The sequence below is a fragment of the Choloepus didactylus genome, chromosome 21 (assembly GCF_015220235.1).
Source record: "Choloepus didactylus isolate mChoDid1 chromosome 21, mChoDid1.pri, whole genome shotgun sequence".
In the NCBI taxonomy this organism is placed as follows: domain Eukaryota; kingdom Metazoa; phylum Chordata; class Mammalia; order Pilosa; family Megalonychidae; genus Choloepus; species Choloepus didactylus.
This window is the reverse complement of record NC_051327.1, coordinates 17,013,064-17,032,327: the sequence shown is the minus strand read 5'-3', so window position 1 is coordinate 17,032,327 and position 19,264 is coordinate 17,013,064. Positions and strand designations below refer to the sequence as shown.

Below are 19,264 nucleotides of genomic sequence, written 5' to 3'. Positions count from 1 at the left end.
GGCATTTGCAGCAGCTCCCTGCACACTCGTCCAGACCAGCTCAGCGGGCCTTCCATCCTGCTCTGTAAGGGGCAGGGCTCAGTCCCTTGGGGTCTGGCTGTCACTGTTGAGCCCGAGAGCCTTCCATGGCTCCCTACTGCCCATTGCACTGAGTCCCAACAAGTCAAAATTTCTCTCTGGACTTTGAAGAAGCCCCAACCTTGTGTGCCGTGCCCAGGGCAACCTCCCCTCTTTCCTCTTTGCTCTCTCTGCATTCTCTCCTCTGCCTGGCAGCTCTCTTCAATATACCCCACATGAACCCTTTCCATCAAGCAGAAAATTCTGCTGGGCAGTGCTGCAACACCAGCCAGCTAAGAGCCTGATGGGAGTAATGCCACCTTAGACTGTCCAGCCCCAGCTGAATCACCTCCCGACTGCAGGTCTTTGTGTGACCTCAGGTGAGGCCAACTGAAGAGCTGCTGCTAAACTGAACTTCACCCCAAATGGCTAGAAACATGAGCAAATGAAATAGTTATCTGAGGTCATAATTAGGCTTTGTGGTGGTTTGTTCTGCAGAAATTCTACCTGAAATCCTAAGTCTGATGGCTTCCTGCCTCCCTGGACAAAAGTCACAGTGGCCAGCCAATCCTCAGGGAACTCACAGTCTTGGCTAAGAGTTCAGCCCTATTGTCCCGATCCTGGGCCACACTGAAGCCCAAGACCCACCCCCTGCTTCAGGGACCTAGGGGCCCGCTATTTGGCAGGGGCCAGATGGTCAGGGAAGGCCTTTCATCAAGGGGCAGGAGTTGGCATGAGGACCAGGTGGGAGGCACCCAGGCAGATGTGGAAAGAGGTTGAGTAGTGGGGAGAGCCAGGAAAGGCCAGGGTCTGGGCACAAGCCTCAGTGCTTCTAGGCGCCCACCAGAGAACTTCTAAGAGGCATCACAGACCCACAGCTAGAAGGAGAGCACTGCCCTGCGGGCGTGAGTGGGCAACTGCATGTCCCTCACCCAGATGTCCGGGACAGCCCTTGCTCTCCTCTCCCCACCCCCAGTCCTCTCCCACTCTACACAGCGGCCGAGATCCTGCCCTGTGTCCTGGGCCCTGCTGGCCTCTCTATCCCACCACATGCCACGGCCTGCCCCTCGCACTGTTCCAGCTGCAGGGGCCCCCTTTCACCCCTGCAGGGCCCAAGCTGCTTCCTGCTTCAGGAGCTTCCTGCTTGCTGTTCCCACAGCCTGGAATGCCTCCCTCCCCCATCAAATCTTTTTCATTCGGGTCTCAGCTTAAACATTACCTTCCAGGGAACTTCCCAGTTTTCCCAGCAGTGAGCCAAACCCCCTTTCATCTGCTTTGTGGACAGCCTGATCACTTGTATTCCATTCATCACCTTTGGAATTCCTTTTCCTCCACCCACCTGCACTGCTCTAGAAGCATCAAGAATGCAAAGGCCTTGTCAAAACATATTACCTGTATCCCCAAGGCCTAGTACAGTGACTGGCAGCTAGAAGGCACCAGTAGCTGTTTGTTCCATTAACAAAAGGATGGGATGGACCGCCTTTCTCTGAAGGCTCAGTCTGCTCACCCATACAATGGAGGTCAGTTTACCAACTACTCTGTAAGGCTGTGGGTGAAGGTCAAATGTCATCCACCCAGATCTTTCTAGAAGGAAACTAGCAAGGGCTTAGGTTTGGAACCTGAGCGTTAGAATAGGGGTGGGGACAGTCTTGTGCAGCTCAGGCAGGAAGCGCAGGAAGACGGGGTGGGCATAGAGGGGCAGCTCCTTCTCTAGGATCTGTGCAAACTGCTCCAGGTCACAGCTGCCAGCAGAGTGGGCCACAGCAGCCATCCCGGCCCGACCCTCAGTTCCTGGAGGCAGAAAGCAGGACAGTGGGCAGAGGGTGGCAGGGAGCTCCCTTCTCCCCACTCAGGCCTTCCCACACACACCTGGCCCCTCGACACCGTAAACTGCCACACTGGCCATGTCCAGCAGGCGGCTGAGTGAGCCCTCCACCTCCATGGAGGACACGTTCCCTCCCTCCCAGCATGGTCGCGGAAGTACAGGTAGCCCAGCTCGGCAATCACCAGCACATCGCCTAGGGAGCGGTGGTGAGCTGCAGAGCTTCAGCCTGCCCCGGCCCCTGACTCAGAGGTTGAGGCCAGACCATCCTCGCTGGTTCCCAAGGATTTGTTTTACCATAAGACCTGGAACTGGGGGAGCCCTAGGGAGGTGTTCTCTGAAGGTGGGGGGAGCTCCCCTCATTCCTCTCTCCCCCAGGAAGGAGCTGCTGAGGGAAGAAGGGGGCCGTGAGGAGCTGGGGAGAGGTGTCCACCCACCGTTGAGGTGGGCCTGGTTCCCTTTCTTGAAGACATCCTTGGCGATCTCCTTGTTGTCGGCGCCTTGGTTGAGGTGACCATCGAAGCGGCGCCGGGGGTCCTGCTGGACGATGTGGCCCACCAGCTGGCCTGGCTCACCTAGGGGGCATGGAAGGCAGAGTCGGATTTGGACTCATCCCCAGGTGGTTTCTTCCACCCCTGAACACACCGTGTCCTGATCTAACTTCTATTCACACTGCTTCCCAGGGAAATGCCCCATGTCTCCCCCTAGCCGGGGAGCTCCCTCCGGGCAGAGAGCTTATCTTGGCATCTGTGATACGGGTAGGCCCTCAGTAATGTCTGTTCGCTGAATGGATCAGAAGATGAACAAACAACAGTGGGTGGTCAGGATCTACGTGGACAGTCTGACCAAAACTAGTGCTTACCGAGACCCTCCTCTGCCTGGAGGAGCGTTACATTATCACAATTAACTCTCAGGTCAACCTGATGGAGTGGGTGCAGCTATCACCCCCATTTCCAGTTGACGAAACTCAGGCAGAAAGGCTGAACAACTTGTCTGCGTTCCATAGCTAATTGGCTGAACTGGGATCAAACCCAGGCATCCAGGACATAGTCTTCTCAAGTCAACACAAAAATTAAAGAATGCACTGATGGATGGATTGATGGGATGGTGAAGAAATGAATGGATAGATGGAAGAAATGAGACTTGTAAAACTAAGAGAAGAACTGACTGATGGCCACTGGTCAGAATAGGGCTCCCACCCACCTGCACCTGTGCTATCCTCTCCTCTAACAACCTCCAATTCCAGCCCCGCGCAGACCTGGTTGGTAGGGAATGCAGATGCCATCGGTCCCCAGATCAGCTCCACGGTGTCCTCATTGACATGCACCAGCCTGATAGGGTACACAAAGGTCAGAATGTGGCTGTTGAAGCCACAAGCCCCCACCTGTGAAAACCAAGACTTGTGCCTGGATGCTCTCACTGTGGGCCCACAACTGGATAATGAGGGGGTATCTAGCACCCCTGGAACTCTGCCCCCCATGCCTACCCAGGGCCTTCAGGTCCATCCCCACAATGCCCCCCACCCCATGCCCAAAACTGTCAAAGTTTCCCAGGCTGCAGTTGCATTCAGTGGCCCTGTAGAACCTGGCAACCAGTAGCCTTGACTCTTTTTTTAAATTAAATTCAGTTTTATTGAAATAGTCACATACCATAAAATCATCCATGGTGTACAATCAACTGTTCACAGTACCATCATATAGTTGTGTGTTCATCACCTCAATCTATTTTTGAACATTTTCCTTACACCAGAAAAAATCGGAATAAGAATGAAAACTAAAAGTAAAAAAGAACACCCAAATCATCCCCCCATCCTACCCTATTTTCATTTAGTTTTTGCCCTCATTTTTCTATTCATGCATCTATACGCTGGATAAAGAGAGTACGATCCACAAGGTATTCACAATCACACTGTCACCCCTTGTAAGCTACATTGTTATAGTCGTCTTTGAGATTCAAGGCTACTGGGTCGGGGTTTGATAGTTTCAGGTATTTACTTTGAGCTATTTCCATGCATTAAAACCTAAAAAGCGCTATCTATATAGTGCACAAGAATGTCTATCAGAGTGACCTCTCAACTCCATTTGAAATCTTTCAACCGCTGAAGCTTTATTTTGTTTCATTTCACATCCCCCTTTTGGTCAAGAAGATGTTCTCAATCCCATGATGCCGGGTCCAGGTTCATCCCTGGGAGTCACATTCTGTGCTGCCAGGGAGATTTACACCCCTGGGAGTCAGATCCCACATAGGGGGGAGGGCCGTGAGTATACCTGCCAAGTTGGCTTAGCTAAAGAGAGAGGGCCACAATTGAGCAACAAAGAGGCACTCAGGGGGAGACTCTTAGGCACAATTATAAGCAGGTTTGACCTCTTCTTTGCAGTAACGAGCTTTAATAAGGGCAAGCCCCAAGATAGAGGGCTCGGCACACCAAGCCATCAGTCCTCAATGTTTGTAAGAACATCAGCAACAATTCAGGTGAGGAAGTCCAACCTGCATTTTCCTCCAGCTCCTCAGGGGGGCCTTGCATATATATTTTTATTCTCTACCCAAATTACTTTGGGATGTGTCACTATTTCACTCTAACCTATAGAAACCTACCATATCTCACTTCCTATTCAAAGTTCCATGTAATTGTGGTGTTTGAACAAACTGACTGAAGAAGTTATATTGCACAGAAAATATAGATCCTGCACCAAATAGACATCTCTTCCCTTGGTCTCACATGGAAGTTGAAGTTTTAACACAGTCAGTTTCAGCCTTTACCCTTTGGCCCAAATTGCCCTAGTCTTAACCAGATTTGCTTCATTCATATCTCTAATTGAAGTCTGGGCTCTTTTTCAGCTTTTTTTTTTTTTTTTTTTTTAACAGTTGCTATAGGTGCTAATACTAACATTCATACCTGCCCAGCTCTAGCTCTGAGTTTCAGGTGTCACACAGATACCCAATGTTCCATAGACTAATCAGGTTATACACAAAGGGATCAGCATCTCAGCGTTTGGAGCTAGCCATTACAATTCAAGAATAGATTTGACTGCTGAAAGAGCTTACAGTCTAGGGACCATTACAATAATCGTTCCGCTGTTAGGCTGTGCTCTAAGATTCAATTCTGAATTTACACATTGTAGTTAGTCCATACTGGTGAGGCATTATAGTGTTTGCCTTTGTTTCTGGCGTACTTCACTCAAAATGCTGTCTACAGCATCTATTCACCTTGTTGCGTGCCTCACAGCTTCACTCCTTCTCGTAGTTGCTCAATATTCCATTGGATGCATACACCACAGTTCACCATTCTGTTCCTCAGTCCATGTACCCTTAGGCTACCTCCACCCATTGCAAATCATGAATACTGCCTCCATAAACACCAGTGTGCACATGTCCATTCATGTCTCTGCTCTCAGATCTTCCAAGTACATACCCCACAATGAGGTTGCAGGACCTTATGGTCCCCACATACTTAGCTTCTCGTGGAACCACCATTCTGCCTTCTCATTAACAGTAAATAGGTACATCCCTCTCTCCATGTTTTCTCTAGCATTTTTACCCCATTTATATTTTTTCTACATTTTTATAGAGATATATTCACATACCATACAATTATTCACAGTATACAGTCAGTTGTTCATGGTATCATCATATAGTTGTATGTTTATCACCACAGTCAGCAGCTGAACATATTGATTAATATGAAAAAGTTTTTTTTAGTGAATAACAAAAAAGATAAAAAGAAAAATAAAATGTCGTACAATACAATATAATAGTAAGGACGGAAAACACCACTACGAAGAATCCCATATCCCTCCCTTATATCCCCCTCTCATACACATTTAGCTTTAGTATATTGCCTTTGTTACATTTAATGGACGCATATTACAATGTTACTGTTGACCATAGATTCCAGTTTGCTTTGATTATGTTTTTTCCCAAATACCATCCCTTTTTCAACACTCTGCATGGTTGACATTCATTTGTTCTCCCACGTGTAAAAACATTTTTATATTTGTAACTTTAGTAACAGTCATTGGCCACTCCAGTTTTTGCCAAGTTATACAGTCCCAGTCTTTATCATCTATCTTTACTTCTGGTACCATACATTCCCCTATCCCACCTCTTTCAGCTTTACTCACAGACATCTTTGTTCAGTGTACTTACAATATTGTGCTACCATTACACAGTATTAGGTTATCTATTTATGGATCTATACAATCAATCCTGCTGAACATTTCTGTAGTCCTCAGAATCAAATGCCTGATTTCTACCCTCTTTCCAGCTCCTGATTGCCTGTGTTATCAGCTTTTAACTCTCAAAGCTTGCTCATTAATGTTAGTTCATATTAGTGAGACCATACAGTATTTGTCCTTTTGCTTCTGGCTAACGTCATTTAACATAATGTCCTCAAGGTTCATCCACGTATTATAGGTTCCATGTCTTTGTTCTGTCTTAACAGCTGCATAATATTCCATCATGTGTATATACCAGTTTGTTTATCCACTAGTCCTCTGAAGGACATTTGGGCTGTTTCCATCTCTTGGCAATTGTGAATAATGCAGCAATAAACACTGGTCCTATCTTAACTTTCAGTTCCTCTGAGTATATACCTAGCAATAGAATAGCTGGGTCATATGGCAAATCTATACTTAGCTTCCTGAGGAATCGCCACACTGTCTTCCAGAGTGGTTGCACCATTCTACATTCCCACCAACAATGAATAAGTGTGCCTTTTTCTCCACATCCTCTCCAGCACTTTTAATTTTCTGTTTTGTTGGATAACGGCCATTCTGGTAGGTGTGAGATGATATCTCATTGTGGTTTTGATTTGCATTTCCCTAATAGCCAGTGAAACTGAGCATTTTTTCATATGTATTTGTGCCATTTGTATTTCCTCTTCAGAAAAGTGTCTGTCCATATCTTTTGCCCATTTTTTAAATTGGATTGTTTGTCTTTCTGTTGTTGAGTTGTAGGATTCCTTTATATATTAGGGGTATTAAACCCTTATCTGATATGTGGTTTCCAAATATCATCTCGCATTGAACTGCAGTAATTTTGATAGTTTTATAGCATCAAAAGATGGGCAGGTTTTAGGATAATGACTACAATGGCCCTAGAGGATGTAATTAGAAGTGATTTAATTGTTGAGCATGCACAGTTTGATTACATGCTTAGTCACAGAATGTATGTAAGAAAATGGCGGCCTTAATATGATGATGGGCGTGACTTTTAGTATTATAATGAGGTATAGGTGACTCGTAGGTTAAAGTCTAAGCTACTGTGCATGTCAGGCAGGCCCATTTTGGGTGATCATATGAATCTAAAGTAGAAAAACTGGATAAATGGATACAAGTGAAGGTTAGTCACAAGGTTTTTATAATCACAAGGGCACAAGATAAAGGCTATACAATCATTATCAGAGATCAAGGCAGCTGGATTACAGTTCAGGTCAGGTATTTCCTTCTGTCTACTCTAATATACTAGAAAGTAAATTCAGTAATGATAATCAGCTCTTAAATCCTAATTTCTTGGTTACAGTTTCCCAGTGCATATAAAGGTTGTTTACTCTATACCATAGTTTATTAAGTGTACAATAGCTTTCTGTCTAAAAAAAATGTACATTCTTAATTAAAATGTGACACAGACACAAAATGAGCACATGCTGTTGGAAAAAAATGGCACTGATAGACTTGCTCAGCACACAGTTGCCACAAACATGCAATTTGTAAAAAACACAGTATCTCTTGTCACAACCCAGCTTAGCCCTAGGACCAAGAACACACCAGGCACAGAGTCACACGTGAGTTGAATAGGACTGGCTTACAGGAGTTACGGTTCCGCAGCAGCAGTGGCCCAGGAAAGATGGAAGTTACCGCTCCGCAAAAGCAGGGGGTACCAGGCAGTGGTTTATAAGGGTTAGGACAGGGGGGTGTGAGAACAGAGTTTTGGCAGGGTCTTGTGACACAAGGGTGTGGAGCTCTGTTATCAACAGTGATCAGGGGAGGGGAGTTTCAATGCTTTGTTAACAATACATTTTTTCCTCCCCTGGGGAGGTCTGATGACTTTTAATATTTGTCCTGGTCAAGTAGGCGGCTGCCTGGGTTCCCACACTCTGAAGCACAATAAAGTGAAGAGCAATAAAATGAGGTATATTCAGTGATTTCCCAAGCTCAGTGTTCCTCTCCTGTAATGCAACCCACTGCATGAGCAGGCATCCATCTAGGGGTGGGGAAGGAGAAACTGAGGCAAACATCATGCTGACATTCTGGCTACTGCTTTTGCTGAGAGTAATAAAATCTTGTGTCTCTGATCCAAGCATCTCTTGTCTTCTATCAACATCCATGGAATAGATAGTGTATTCACTTGTAAATAGGGTAAAATTCCAGACCCTTCACAGTTCTTAACAAAATAAAGCCATGCAAATGGATGAGATTGCCAGAGAGATGGTATAAATGAGAAGAGAATGTGGGACTGGAACCAAGGAATTCCAACATTTAAGGATTGTGTGGAGAAAGAGGATCTGATCCAGGAAATAATATTGAGAAGTGGCCAGAGAAGGAAAAGGGAAACCAGGAGAGAGTGGTGTCATGGAAACGAAAGGAAAAGTATATTTCAGCAAAGAAAATTAGTCAAATGCTAGGGAGGAGTCAAACTAGATAAGGTCGGGAAGTGTCATTTGGAATCAATGAGCTTGGTGGGAATAGTTTATGTAGAATTGTGGATTAAATAGGATTGCTGGATTTAGCCATTAAAAACACAGGATAGAAACCAGAACTTTGGAGCAGACGCCAGCCATGTGCCTTCCCAGCTAAGAGAAGTTTTCCGGACGCCATTGGCCGTCTCCAGTGAAGGATTTCCAAATAACCCTCTCATGGTCTGTGTCCACACCGAGCAACAAAAGGATTATATGCATCCAGCAAGCATCTGAGGCAACCAGGAAAGGTATTTATCAGTACCATTTTGCAAACGTGGGAACCGAAGCTTCAAGAACAGAAAAGTCTTCTTCAGGATCAACTAGAGAATGGTAGAATTTCTAACAGACCTGTGTCACCAGGCTGCCCTATTCAAATATTGCTGTTTTTACACCAACTTTCCATTTTCTTTCATTTTGCTGACCTTAGAGATTCAGTATATTTTTTTCCAAAATAATTTCATGGCAATGAGAGTGGGTGGAGATATAGTGATTAGATCTAAGCTGAAGTCTCATGTCCTAACATGCTATGTGCAATTTAACACATGTGGAAGCCTGAATGAGCAATGACCTGCATTTCTACAATTAAAATCTTTATTTCTCAATACATTTGTTCTTAGTAGAAGCAAAGGGACTATACTATGATAGTAATGAACATTTATTAATTTCTTCATTTTGTGACTCAAAGATAATGTAGGGTTTATTTTTTTTTAATGTGGGGTTAAAAAAAATAGGTAACATTTCATCTATTAAGCAATCTGATCATTAGTTTTATTGTGGTTTGAAGCCTAAGACTGAGCACCTACCTCTGAGGTGGGTCTAACACTGACCTACTGCAATGAAACATCAAAATCCATTCAAGCAACTCTTCGAGTAACAAGAATTGTGATACATTATTTCAGGGGAAATTGACTGAACAAGTTTTCTTACAAAAGAGGTAGCTCGGAGTTGCGCCGGAGACCTGAGTGGGGAACCGAAGCGGAGGTGAGAGATTCGCAGGCAGTTTGGAGCTGGAGCTGAGCGGCTGTCGCTCGTGACATCATGGGCTCGACCGGGCCGTGGGGAGAGGGGCTCATGAACCTGCGGATGCCCCCTGCTGGGGTATTTGGTGTGGCCTTCCTTGCGCGAGTCGCCCTGGTTTTCTACGGGGTGTTCCAAGACCGGACCATGCTTGTGAGGTACACAGACATCGACTCCCAGGTCTTCACGGACGCCGCGCGCTTTGTCACGGAAGGGCGCTCCCCTTATCTGAGGGCCACCTACCGTTACACCCCGCTGCTGGGTTAGCTCCTCACTCCCAGCATCTATCTCAGTGAACTCTTGGGAAAGTTTCTCTTCATCAGCTGCGACCTTCTCACCGCCTTCCTCATATACCGCCTGCTGCTGCTGAAGGGGCTGGGACGCCGCCAGGCTTGTGGCTACTGTGTCTTTTGGCTTCTTAACCCCCTACCTATGGCGGTCTCCAGCCGAGGCAATGCGGACTCGTCGCCTCCTTGGTGCTTATGGCCCTGTACTTAGTAGAGAAAAGGCTGATCGCGTGTGCCGCCGTATCCTATGGTTTCGCGGTGCATATGAAAATGTATCCGGTGACCTACATCCTGCCCATAGCCCTCCACTTGCAGCCAGAACGCGGCAATGAAGACCTCCGTCAATCCCGGTATTCTTTTAAGGCTCGTTTGTACGAATTCCTGAAGAGGTTGTGTAATCGGGCTGTGTTGCTCTTTGTAGCAGTTGCTGGGCTCACCTTTTTGGCCCTGAGTTTCGGTTTTTACTATAAATATGGCTGGGAATTTTTGGAGCACACCTACCTTTATCACCTGACTAGGCGGGATATCCGCCACAACTTTTCTCCATACTTCTACATGCTGTATTTGACTGCCGAAAGCAAGTGGAGTTTTTCCCTGGGAATTGCTGCGTTCCTTCCACAGTTCGTCTTGCTTTCAGCCGTTTCTTTTGCCTATTACAGAGACCTCATCTTTTGCTGTTTCCTTCATACAGCCATTTTTGTGACTTTTAACAAAGTCTGTACTTCCCAGTACTTTCTATGGTACCTCTGCCTACTGCCCCTTGTGATGCCACTAGTGAGGATACCTTGGAAAAGAGCTGTAGTTCTCCTCATGTTATGGTTTATAGGGCAGGCCTTATGGCTGGCTCCTGCGTATGTTCTTGAGTTTCAAGGAAAGAACACCTTTCTGTTTATTTGGTTAGCCGGTTTATTCTTCCTTCTTATCAACTGTTCTATCCTGATTCAAATCATTTCCCATTACAAGGAGGAACCTTTGATAGAATCAAATATGACTAATATATGCTCCAGATTGTCTGCCTGTTACATTCTGATTATTCTTTGTGGACCAGAAGAGAGTTTTGGGAAAAAATTTTTGAACATTGTAAACTCTCTAGTCAGAGATCAGTTTGGAGCTTAAAACAGTCTTCCAACAGAAATTAAAGTGAATGTTCACCTCATATATAAAAATAATTGAGGTTCACCCTCTAGGAAGTCTTAAGACTCGTTTATCTGGGACCTGATGGGAAGTTAAGGTTATTTGTTGAAAATTGGGAAGGTTGATAAAATCGTAAGATGCTAAAAGGTTTTTGTAGAAAAATAGAGGAATGCAGATAAGAGATATAAAGTCTAAGCCAGTGTTTGTTCCAGTTATACTATACTGTTTTAAGCTGTGTTTATCTTCTTGTGTGTGTGCTTATCTTTTAAGCCTCACTTTTTCTTTCTGAAGCTTTCCTGGCAACTTTCAAAACTCACAAAATGTTCTAAAAGTCTATCTTTTTAGATGTAAAGTGTTAAATAATACTTCTGTGGTTATGTCGGGGTAAGTTGTTTACTTTGTATTAAAAGTGAGGGTTTACCTGATGGCCTTGTTGCAGCCCATCCAGGCCTCACCCTCTGCCCACAGCAACTACAGTGGAGATAGGGACCCTGAAGTAAACAATTTTCCCTTGGTGTTTCCAAGAAAATCTCTGTCCACGTCGGGCAACACGATATGTTAGGTGAGTAGCAGAATTTTCTTGTGAAGCCAGCCTCCCCTTCTGGCAACATCCAGGACTTGCAAGGGGCCATAGGATGTTCATGAAGTTTATCTGAAGCAGTATATGCTTAGGGTATGCCAGCAGAGAGCAAGAGAAAGGGGAGAGGAAATACCAAGGAGAAAAGTTCAATCCTCAGGTGGCCTAGCCATGCTCATGGAACTTTAAATGGAGGATGAAGATCATGATCTCCCAGGGTCCCCAAGAGATGATGCAGGAGATCTGCAGGGCGTTTAATGCACTTGGTTGTGAATGGGACCTGACTGAACACTGCAAGCTGTTGTGCACATGCAGTACACCGGGCTGGGGTGACTTTTTTAGTGGCAGACGGAGGTGTGCAGACTGCCGTGGTGGGGTCTTCATGGGGTGCAAGTAAAAAGGATATCTGGAACTTTCACATCCTTCAAAACAGTTGCAACCTACCTAGAAAAGTAGCTTCAGCTTTCAGGTGCTCCAAGGAGCTGTCTTCGATACCAGAAGAGGGCTTTTCAGGCCCTCGTTGCCAGGTGGCCACTCTACACACCATCTGGGCAGAACTCCAGACACTGGACTGGTATGTTTCCCCTGGGGCCTACATTTCCTCTGCCAGCCTGGTGGAAAGGGCCAGGGGCCCTCATACTGACTGTCAGTCATCTTTTGGAAGCCTGTTAAAGGAGGAGCTCCTTTGTGATTTTGGTGCCACCTTGATTGGCATCTCCAGTCAATACTCTTAAGAATGCTCAGAAGTACACAGAAAACAAGTGGCCTATGAGGGCCAGGGGTCAAGCTATGGAGCACAAGTCATGTGCCTTCAAAGCCCCTAGTTTGCCTGGAGAAGAAGACAACCCCTGTTTCTTCACAGAAGTGACCTCAACACCAGTACATGTCAAAGTAGGAATTTCCCATTTTTGGAAAGGACTGGCTTTGGCCTCCATTCAGAAAAGATATTCTTATTCAGGCATTTGTCCATGGCTCCTGAGTTTCTGATTTTGAACCTGAAAGCAAAGAGCAAGAACAGATACTCCCACCACATGTGGAGGAAGTAGTCAGAAAAGAAACTCATCAAGAGTCCAAGCTGTTCTCATTAGGCTTTCCATGATTAAAGAAGATGATGAGCTCCACAAGCCCCACAAGAAGATGCATGAGATGGCAGGTACTGGACACAAACAGTAAGTTAAACACAGCCAGTGAATTCAGTCTGCTGGGGATGTGTGGCACAATGTGCTGAGGACTTTGGGCAGTGGAGGACGGAGGTGTGCAGGTACTGTGGTGGGGTTTCAGTGAGGTTCACCTGCAGAGGAAATCCATACCACCATGGTCTTCAAAAACATTGCCTCCAAAGTATCTAAGAGCCTTCAGGTTTCAAAGGCTGTGAGGAAACACCTGTGGGACTGTTACCAGTAGAAAACCCTGTCCCAGTTAGTCAGGCCCCCCAATCCCGCATCAAACAGAGAAACAAGTCTCTTTCTTTGGTGAGAAGGTGAGTTTATTGAAGATGCTTCAACAAGAAATTGGAGGAAAGAAAAACCTTTCAAGTCCAGTTCAAAGTGAGAAGAATTGGTTGGGCTTTTATAACCCCAAACAGACAAAGAAATGGCCAGAAGCCAGAAGAAAGCAGAAAGGAAAAAAAAAAATATATATATATATATATATATATAATATATATATATATATATATATATATATATATATGAGAGAAAGCTGCTCTGTCAGCATTTCCTTGTTATCTTGAAGTCCTGAAGTCCTCCCCTCATTCAGGTTTGTTTTTCAAACAGCCAGTTCTTTATCAAACCATATGGTGATTTCCTCCTGTGGGCAATGCTGGGAAAGTTCCTGGGAGCAGAGAGCAAGTTTTTTGTTGTTGAGAGTAGAACAAGAGCAAGTTATTTTAACAAGGGCTTTTCATGGTCAGAATAACTCAAGGCTGCTTGAATGAAGTGATCTTAATAAAGTTTTTTTCTCCTATTGGCTATTGAAGACTATACTAAGCATTTTCCAGCTAAAGAATTATATTGAATATTTTCTACTTATCCAGCTTTCAGGACCAGAGGAGATATTAAACAACTCACAAAGAATAATGGTCAGTCATCATTTCTTTTGACACCAAATTGCATTTCTAAAATTCTAAGCAGAGAGGAATTAGGCAAGGATCCTTTCAAACTTGATACTTTAGAATAGAATGACCAATCTGCTCATTAAAAGTATAGCTGATATTAGGTAACTTTCTTGGGGTAAAGTAGGAACAGGTTGGAAGTAAAGCAGTTATCTTAGGTTAGTTGTCTTTTTCTTACTCCCTTATTATGGTCTCTTTGAAATGTTCTTTTATTGTATGTTTTTCTTTTTTGTTTTTGTTTTTATTTTTTTTTAATTTTTTTTTCCATACAGTTGATTTAAAAAGGAAAAAAGGGTAAAAAAAAGGAAAAAAATATGTAGTGCCCCCTTGAGGAGCCTGTGGAGAATGCAGGGGTATTGGCCTACCCCACCTCAATGGTTGCTAACATGACCACAGACATAGGGAACTGGTGGTTTGATGGGTTGAGCCCTCTACCGTAGGTTTTACCCTTGGGAAGACGGTTGCTGCAAAGGAGAGGCTAGGCCTCCCTATAATTTTGCCTAAGAGCCTCCTCCCGAATGCCTCTTTGTTGCTCAGATGTGGCCCTCTCTCTCTGGCTAAGCCAACTTGAAAGGTGAAATAACTGCCCTCCCCCCTACATGGGATCAGACACCCAGGGGAGTGAATCTCCCTGGCAACGTGGAATATGACTCCCGGGGAGGAATGTAGACCCGGCATCGTGGGACGGAGAACATCTTCTTGACCAAAAGGGGGATGTGAAAGGAAATGAAATAAGCTTCAGTAGCAGAGAGATTCCAAAAGGAGCCGAGAGGTCACTCTGGTGGGCACTCTTACGCACACTTTAGACAACCCTTTTTAGGTTCTAAAGAATTGGGGTAGCTGGTGGTGGATACCTGAAACTATCAAACTACAACCCAGAACCCATGAATCTCGAAGACATTTGTATAAAAATGTAGCTTATGAGGGGTGACAATGGGATTGGGAAAGCCATGAGGACCACACTCCACTTTGTCTAGTTTATGGATGGATGAGTAGAAAAATAGGGGAAGGAAACAAACAGACAAAGGTACCCAGTGTTCTTTTTTACTTCAATTGATCTTTTTCACTCTAATTATTATTCTTGTTATTTTTGTGTGTGTGCTAATGAAGGTGTCAGGGATTGATTTAGGTGATGAATGTACAACTATGTAATGGTACTGTGAACAATCGAAAGTACGATTTGTTTTGTATGACTGTGTGGTATGTGAATATATCTCAATAAAATGAAGATAAAAAAAAAAAAAAAAAAAAAAAAACACAGGATATTAAGTTAAATTTCATTATCAGGTAAATGAATAATTATAGTATAAGGATTTCCTAAATATTCCTTGTGTCCTGTATTTTACCTGGCTATCTGTGGATTAGGAGAAATAAAGAAGTGGAGATGACAAGTGTTGACTGTCCTTTCAAAAAACTGGACTGGGAATAGGAGAAAAGAGACAGGATGATAGTTGGTGGGAGAACTGCTTATTTTATTCCTTAAGATGAGGGTCATTTGTGGAAGTACAAGTGTTAAAAGGAGAGGGAACAGTAGAGAGGCTGAACATATAAGAAAAAGAAGATACTCAAATGAGTGGTAGAGGAGATAAAAAGCAGAGATGGAGGAGCTAGTCTTGGAAAGGAGAGGAGATATAGCTCAGAGAGGCAGGAAGAAGAAAGAGGTGATGCTAAGAAAAAATGTTGAGGTAAAATGGTGAGGGAAGAGAGGACTTTTGTCTTAAATAATGAAATGGCCTCCATCATCTAGGTACAAGAAGATGCAATGTACGGATCTACTCAATATGATGAACCAAGGTGGCCCTGGAAAACAGCTCCCTTGGATTAAGAACATGCAAATGCAACATGGGACTTGGCTTGTGGGGATGAGCTTGGCCCTGGCATCATGAGATTGAGAAAGCCTTCTTGGACCAAAAAGGGGAAGAGAAAAGAGACAAAATAGTTTTAGTGGCTGAGAGATCTCAAATAGAGTTGAGAGGTCATTCTGGAGGTTATTCTTATGCATTATATAGACATACCTTTTTAGTTTTTAGTGTATTGGAATAGTTAGAAGGAAATACCTCAAACTGTTGATTTACAACCCAATAGCCTTTATCCTTGAAGACAATTGTACAACTACATAGCTTACACTGTGTGAACATGTGATTGTGAAAACTTAGTGGATCCCACTCTTTATACAGTGTTATGGATAGATGAATAGAAAAATGAGGACAAAAAGTAAATGAATAATAGGGAAAGATGGGGGGTATGGGATGTTTGGGGTGTTCTTTTTTACTTTAACTTTTATTCTTATTTTTTTTAATGTGTGGTAATGAAAATGTTCAAAAATTGATTGTGGTGATGCATGCACAACTATATAATGGTACTGTGAACAACTGATTGTACATCATGGATGACTGCATGGTATGTCAATATATCTCAGTAAAATTGAATTAAAAAAAAGAACATGCAAACGCTGGATAAAATACACAATAAAAATAATATCCAAACTCAAAAGCAGGAAATTTAAATTCTCCAGATGTCAGGATGTAAAGCAACTGGAACACACATACATTGTTCTCAGGACTGTAAATTGGTTCAACCATTTAGAAAACTGGCAGTATCTCCTAAAGGTAAACAAACTCCTACTCACAATTCCCCTTGTTTCCCAATAAAAATGAGTGATTAAGTCCACCAAAAGACAGGTACAGGAATACTCATAGATTTATTCAATGGCCCCAAACTGGAAACAACCCAAATATCCATCTACTGGAATGGTTTTCAATGGGGGATGATCTTTTTCCCCCATAGGGGAATTTGGCAATGTGGGGAAACATTTTCGGTTTTCCCAACTCGGGGGGAGGATGTGCTACTAGTGGGTAAGGCCAGGGATGATGCTAACATACTATAAGGCACAGGGCAGACCCCTACAACAAAGAATTACCCAGCCTAAAATATCAAAATGCCCAGGTTGAGAAACCCTCCTCCACAGTTAGAAAAACGATGAATTACTGCTGCGTGCAACGACATGTATGAACCTCTCAGACATCAGGTGAATGGAAGATGCAAGACACAGAAGATTACTTACTGTCTGGGTCTATTCACGTTAAGTTTAAGAACAGGCAAAACTGTCGTTGAAAAGAAACAGAAAAACATAGGAAATCTCCAACTATGTATAGGTGTTCTCTGCTCTTGGAGATCTCCGAAAAACCTCGCACCTCCAAGTATCAGATCCGAGGGGCGAATTCGGGGCTCTTAAAGGGCCAAAACCTTTGAGGACGTCACTAATGTAGGGAGCGGGGATAACTTGGGACTGAGTTAAATTCCCCCTCCCGGGGAAAAGGGCAATGGAAACGGATTCCCCCGGTATGCGAGGTGAAGAAAGACGGAGGGGCCCTCAGGATGTGCTCTTGTTGCCTTTCACCGAACACTATCTTGGCGGACCCGGACTCAGTCAGCGGAGGGAGGGCGGCCTAGTTTCGTTGCCTCGCAACCGGCTTCCTGGAGTCGCGGCGCAGTGACGTACGACGCGCGCGGGGCATGTCGGGGGCCATGCGGTTCCGGCCTGCAACAGGCCCTCGCGCTGCAGAGGCTGCCTGGTGGGCGGCGGGGCTGGGGACTGGACCCTGTGGCTCTGGCTGGCGCAAGTCGCGGCCTGGTGGTCCCCAGCCTCCAGGGCCGGCGGGGAGCTGTGGCAGTGGCCCGGCCATCGTCTTCCCGGGCCCCGCCTGGAGGTCGGCCTTCCGGTAAGTCTTTCCACCTCCTCAGGCCGTCTAGACCCCTCACGTCCCCCAGGTTCTCCCCGGGCAGGTCACCAGCAGCGCCTGTATCAGCTGACGTGGTGGAAGAAGAGCGTAGTTGTCTTACTCTTGTAAAGCCGCTCACAATGAAAGGTGGTTCCTGCGAGTAGTAGGTGCACAGCGTTTGTTACTTGGTGATCGCGGCATCCAGCGGCTCAGCCGCAGCCTTCATCCTCGCTGGTTTCTGCGCTCCCGCTCATTTGGATCCCTCGATGCCAGTTTTTCGATGATATTCGGTCTCCTTGCCTCTCTGCCTGCTGCTCCTTCCCTGGTTCCCATTCCTCAGCTCAGCCCCAGGCCGCTGTTTTCCAGGGTTTGTTCTTTGCACACTCTCCTAACACGTTAGTCTTCTCCCTACCCTCCCCTGTCTGCTCTGGTCACCCCCAATTACTAGTGTTGTTTAGATAACTCCTAAAAGGTCTTGCCTAACAAGACTTCTCTCCCAAGTTCTAGCATTTCACCTGCTTGGAGGACAGTTCTATGGGCCTTTTTTCATGCCTCAGAATCTATTATCTGTTTTCTCTCCCAACCTACTCCTCCTGTTGTGTTCACTGAACTCACTGCAGTCATTAAGGCAAGAAACTGCCAGATTTGACTCTTAAAGCCATCTCTTTTGCCCCACCATTCTGGGAGGTGACAGGTCCTATTCAGCTGTCCATCATTCCATTCTTGGCATTTTCACTATGGCCCTCACTCCTGCTCTGTGTTTACTTCCCTGTTATGTAGCTTTCTCTTTGGTCCTCCAGCTTGCATCTCTCTGCCATCATTTAGACTACACAGATATGTTAGAATAATCTTTCTAAAGGATAGCTATATCAATTACCTGCTCACAAACTTTAAATTTTCTTCCCAACAGAGCCTTAACTCATTAGAATGGCATTCAGGCATTAGACCCATGGTTTTCAAGCTTGCCTTTGAGGTGTATCATGGGTTTAAAGGGGATGTAGGGGTAAGAAGCTCAATGGGGGGTTCTGGCTTCTCAGGCCTGTGTCAATATTTAGTTTTATCTGTTTTTTCATATTGTGCTTTGTTTTAGTTTCATGGCTGCTAAAACAAATACCATATAGTTGGCTTAAACAACAAGAATTTATTGGCTCATGGTTTTAAGGCTAGAAGTCAGAAATCAGAGTATTGGCAGGGCATGCTTTTTCCCTGAAGACGGTGGCATTCTGGGGCTGGCTGCTGGCAATCCTTGGTCCTTGGCTTTTCTGTCACATGGCAATGCACATGGCAATGTCTTCTCCTTTCTCCTTCACACCTCCAGTTTCTTTCCCTGTCTCCTCCTCCCCCTCTATCACCTTCTCTGTGAGCCCTTAAATAATAGGATTAAGACCCACCCTGATTCATTTGAGCCACACCTTAACTGAAGTAACCTCAACAAAAGGTCTTATTTACAGTGGGTACACACACACAGGAATGGATTAAGATTCAGAACATGTCTTTCCAGGGTACATAATTCCAAGCCGCGGCATGCTTCCATTTGAAAAATTGGTTCCACTTTAAAAAGAAAATGGTTTAAAATCCACTGCAGTAAATGTTTCAATCTAAACTATAGTTTTGACTGTATCTGCTACTCTTTGCCTAACCACAAAGTCTTCATTTCATACTTGTATTACAAATACCACATTCATTCAACAGATATTTACTAAGCGCCACCTATGTACCTGACACTGTGAAGTGTGAGGATATAGCAGTGAACTAAATAAACACAGTCCTGACCCTCACAGAGTTTACATTTTTTTTGCAGGAAAAGATAGACACACAAACATATATTACATATAAGGTATTACATTACTGTTCTAGTT

General features: G+C 44.6%; 1 protein-coding gene and 1 pseudogene across 1 annotated transcript; one reads left to right on the top strand and one right to left on the bottom strand.

Annotated features, from left to right (window-relative positions):
- Nucleotides 1–1,663: 1,663 nt before the first annotated feature.
- LOC119517163 lies at nt 1,664–3,384 on the bottom strand (annotated as a pseudogene).
- Nucleotides 3,385–9,593: 6,209 nt separating this feature from the next.
- LOC119517162 (GPI mannosyltransferase 1-like) lies at nt 9,594–17,496 on the top strand. Its single transcript, XM_037813741.1, is given in 4 exon segments — nt 9,594–10,032; nt 10,035–10,869; nt 17,249–17,405; nt 17,455–17,496. Coding segments are annotated over 4 exon segments (1,473 nt in total).
- The last annotated feature ends 1,768 nt before the right edge of the window (nt 17,497–19,264 follow it).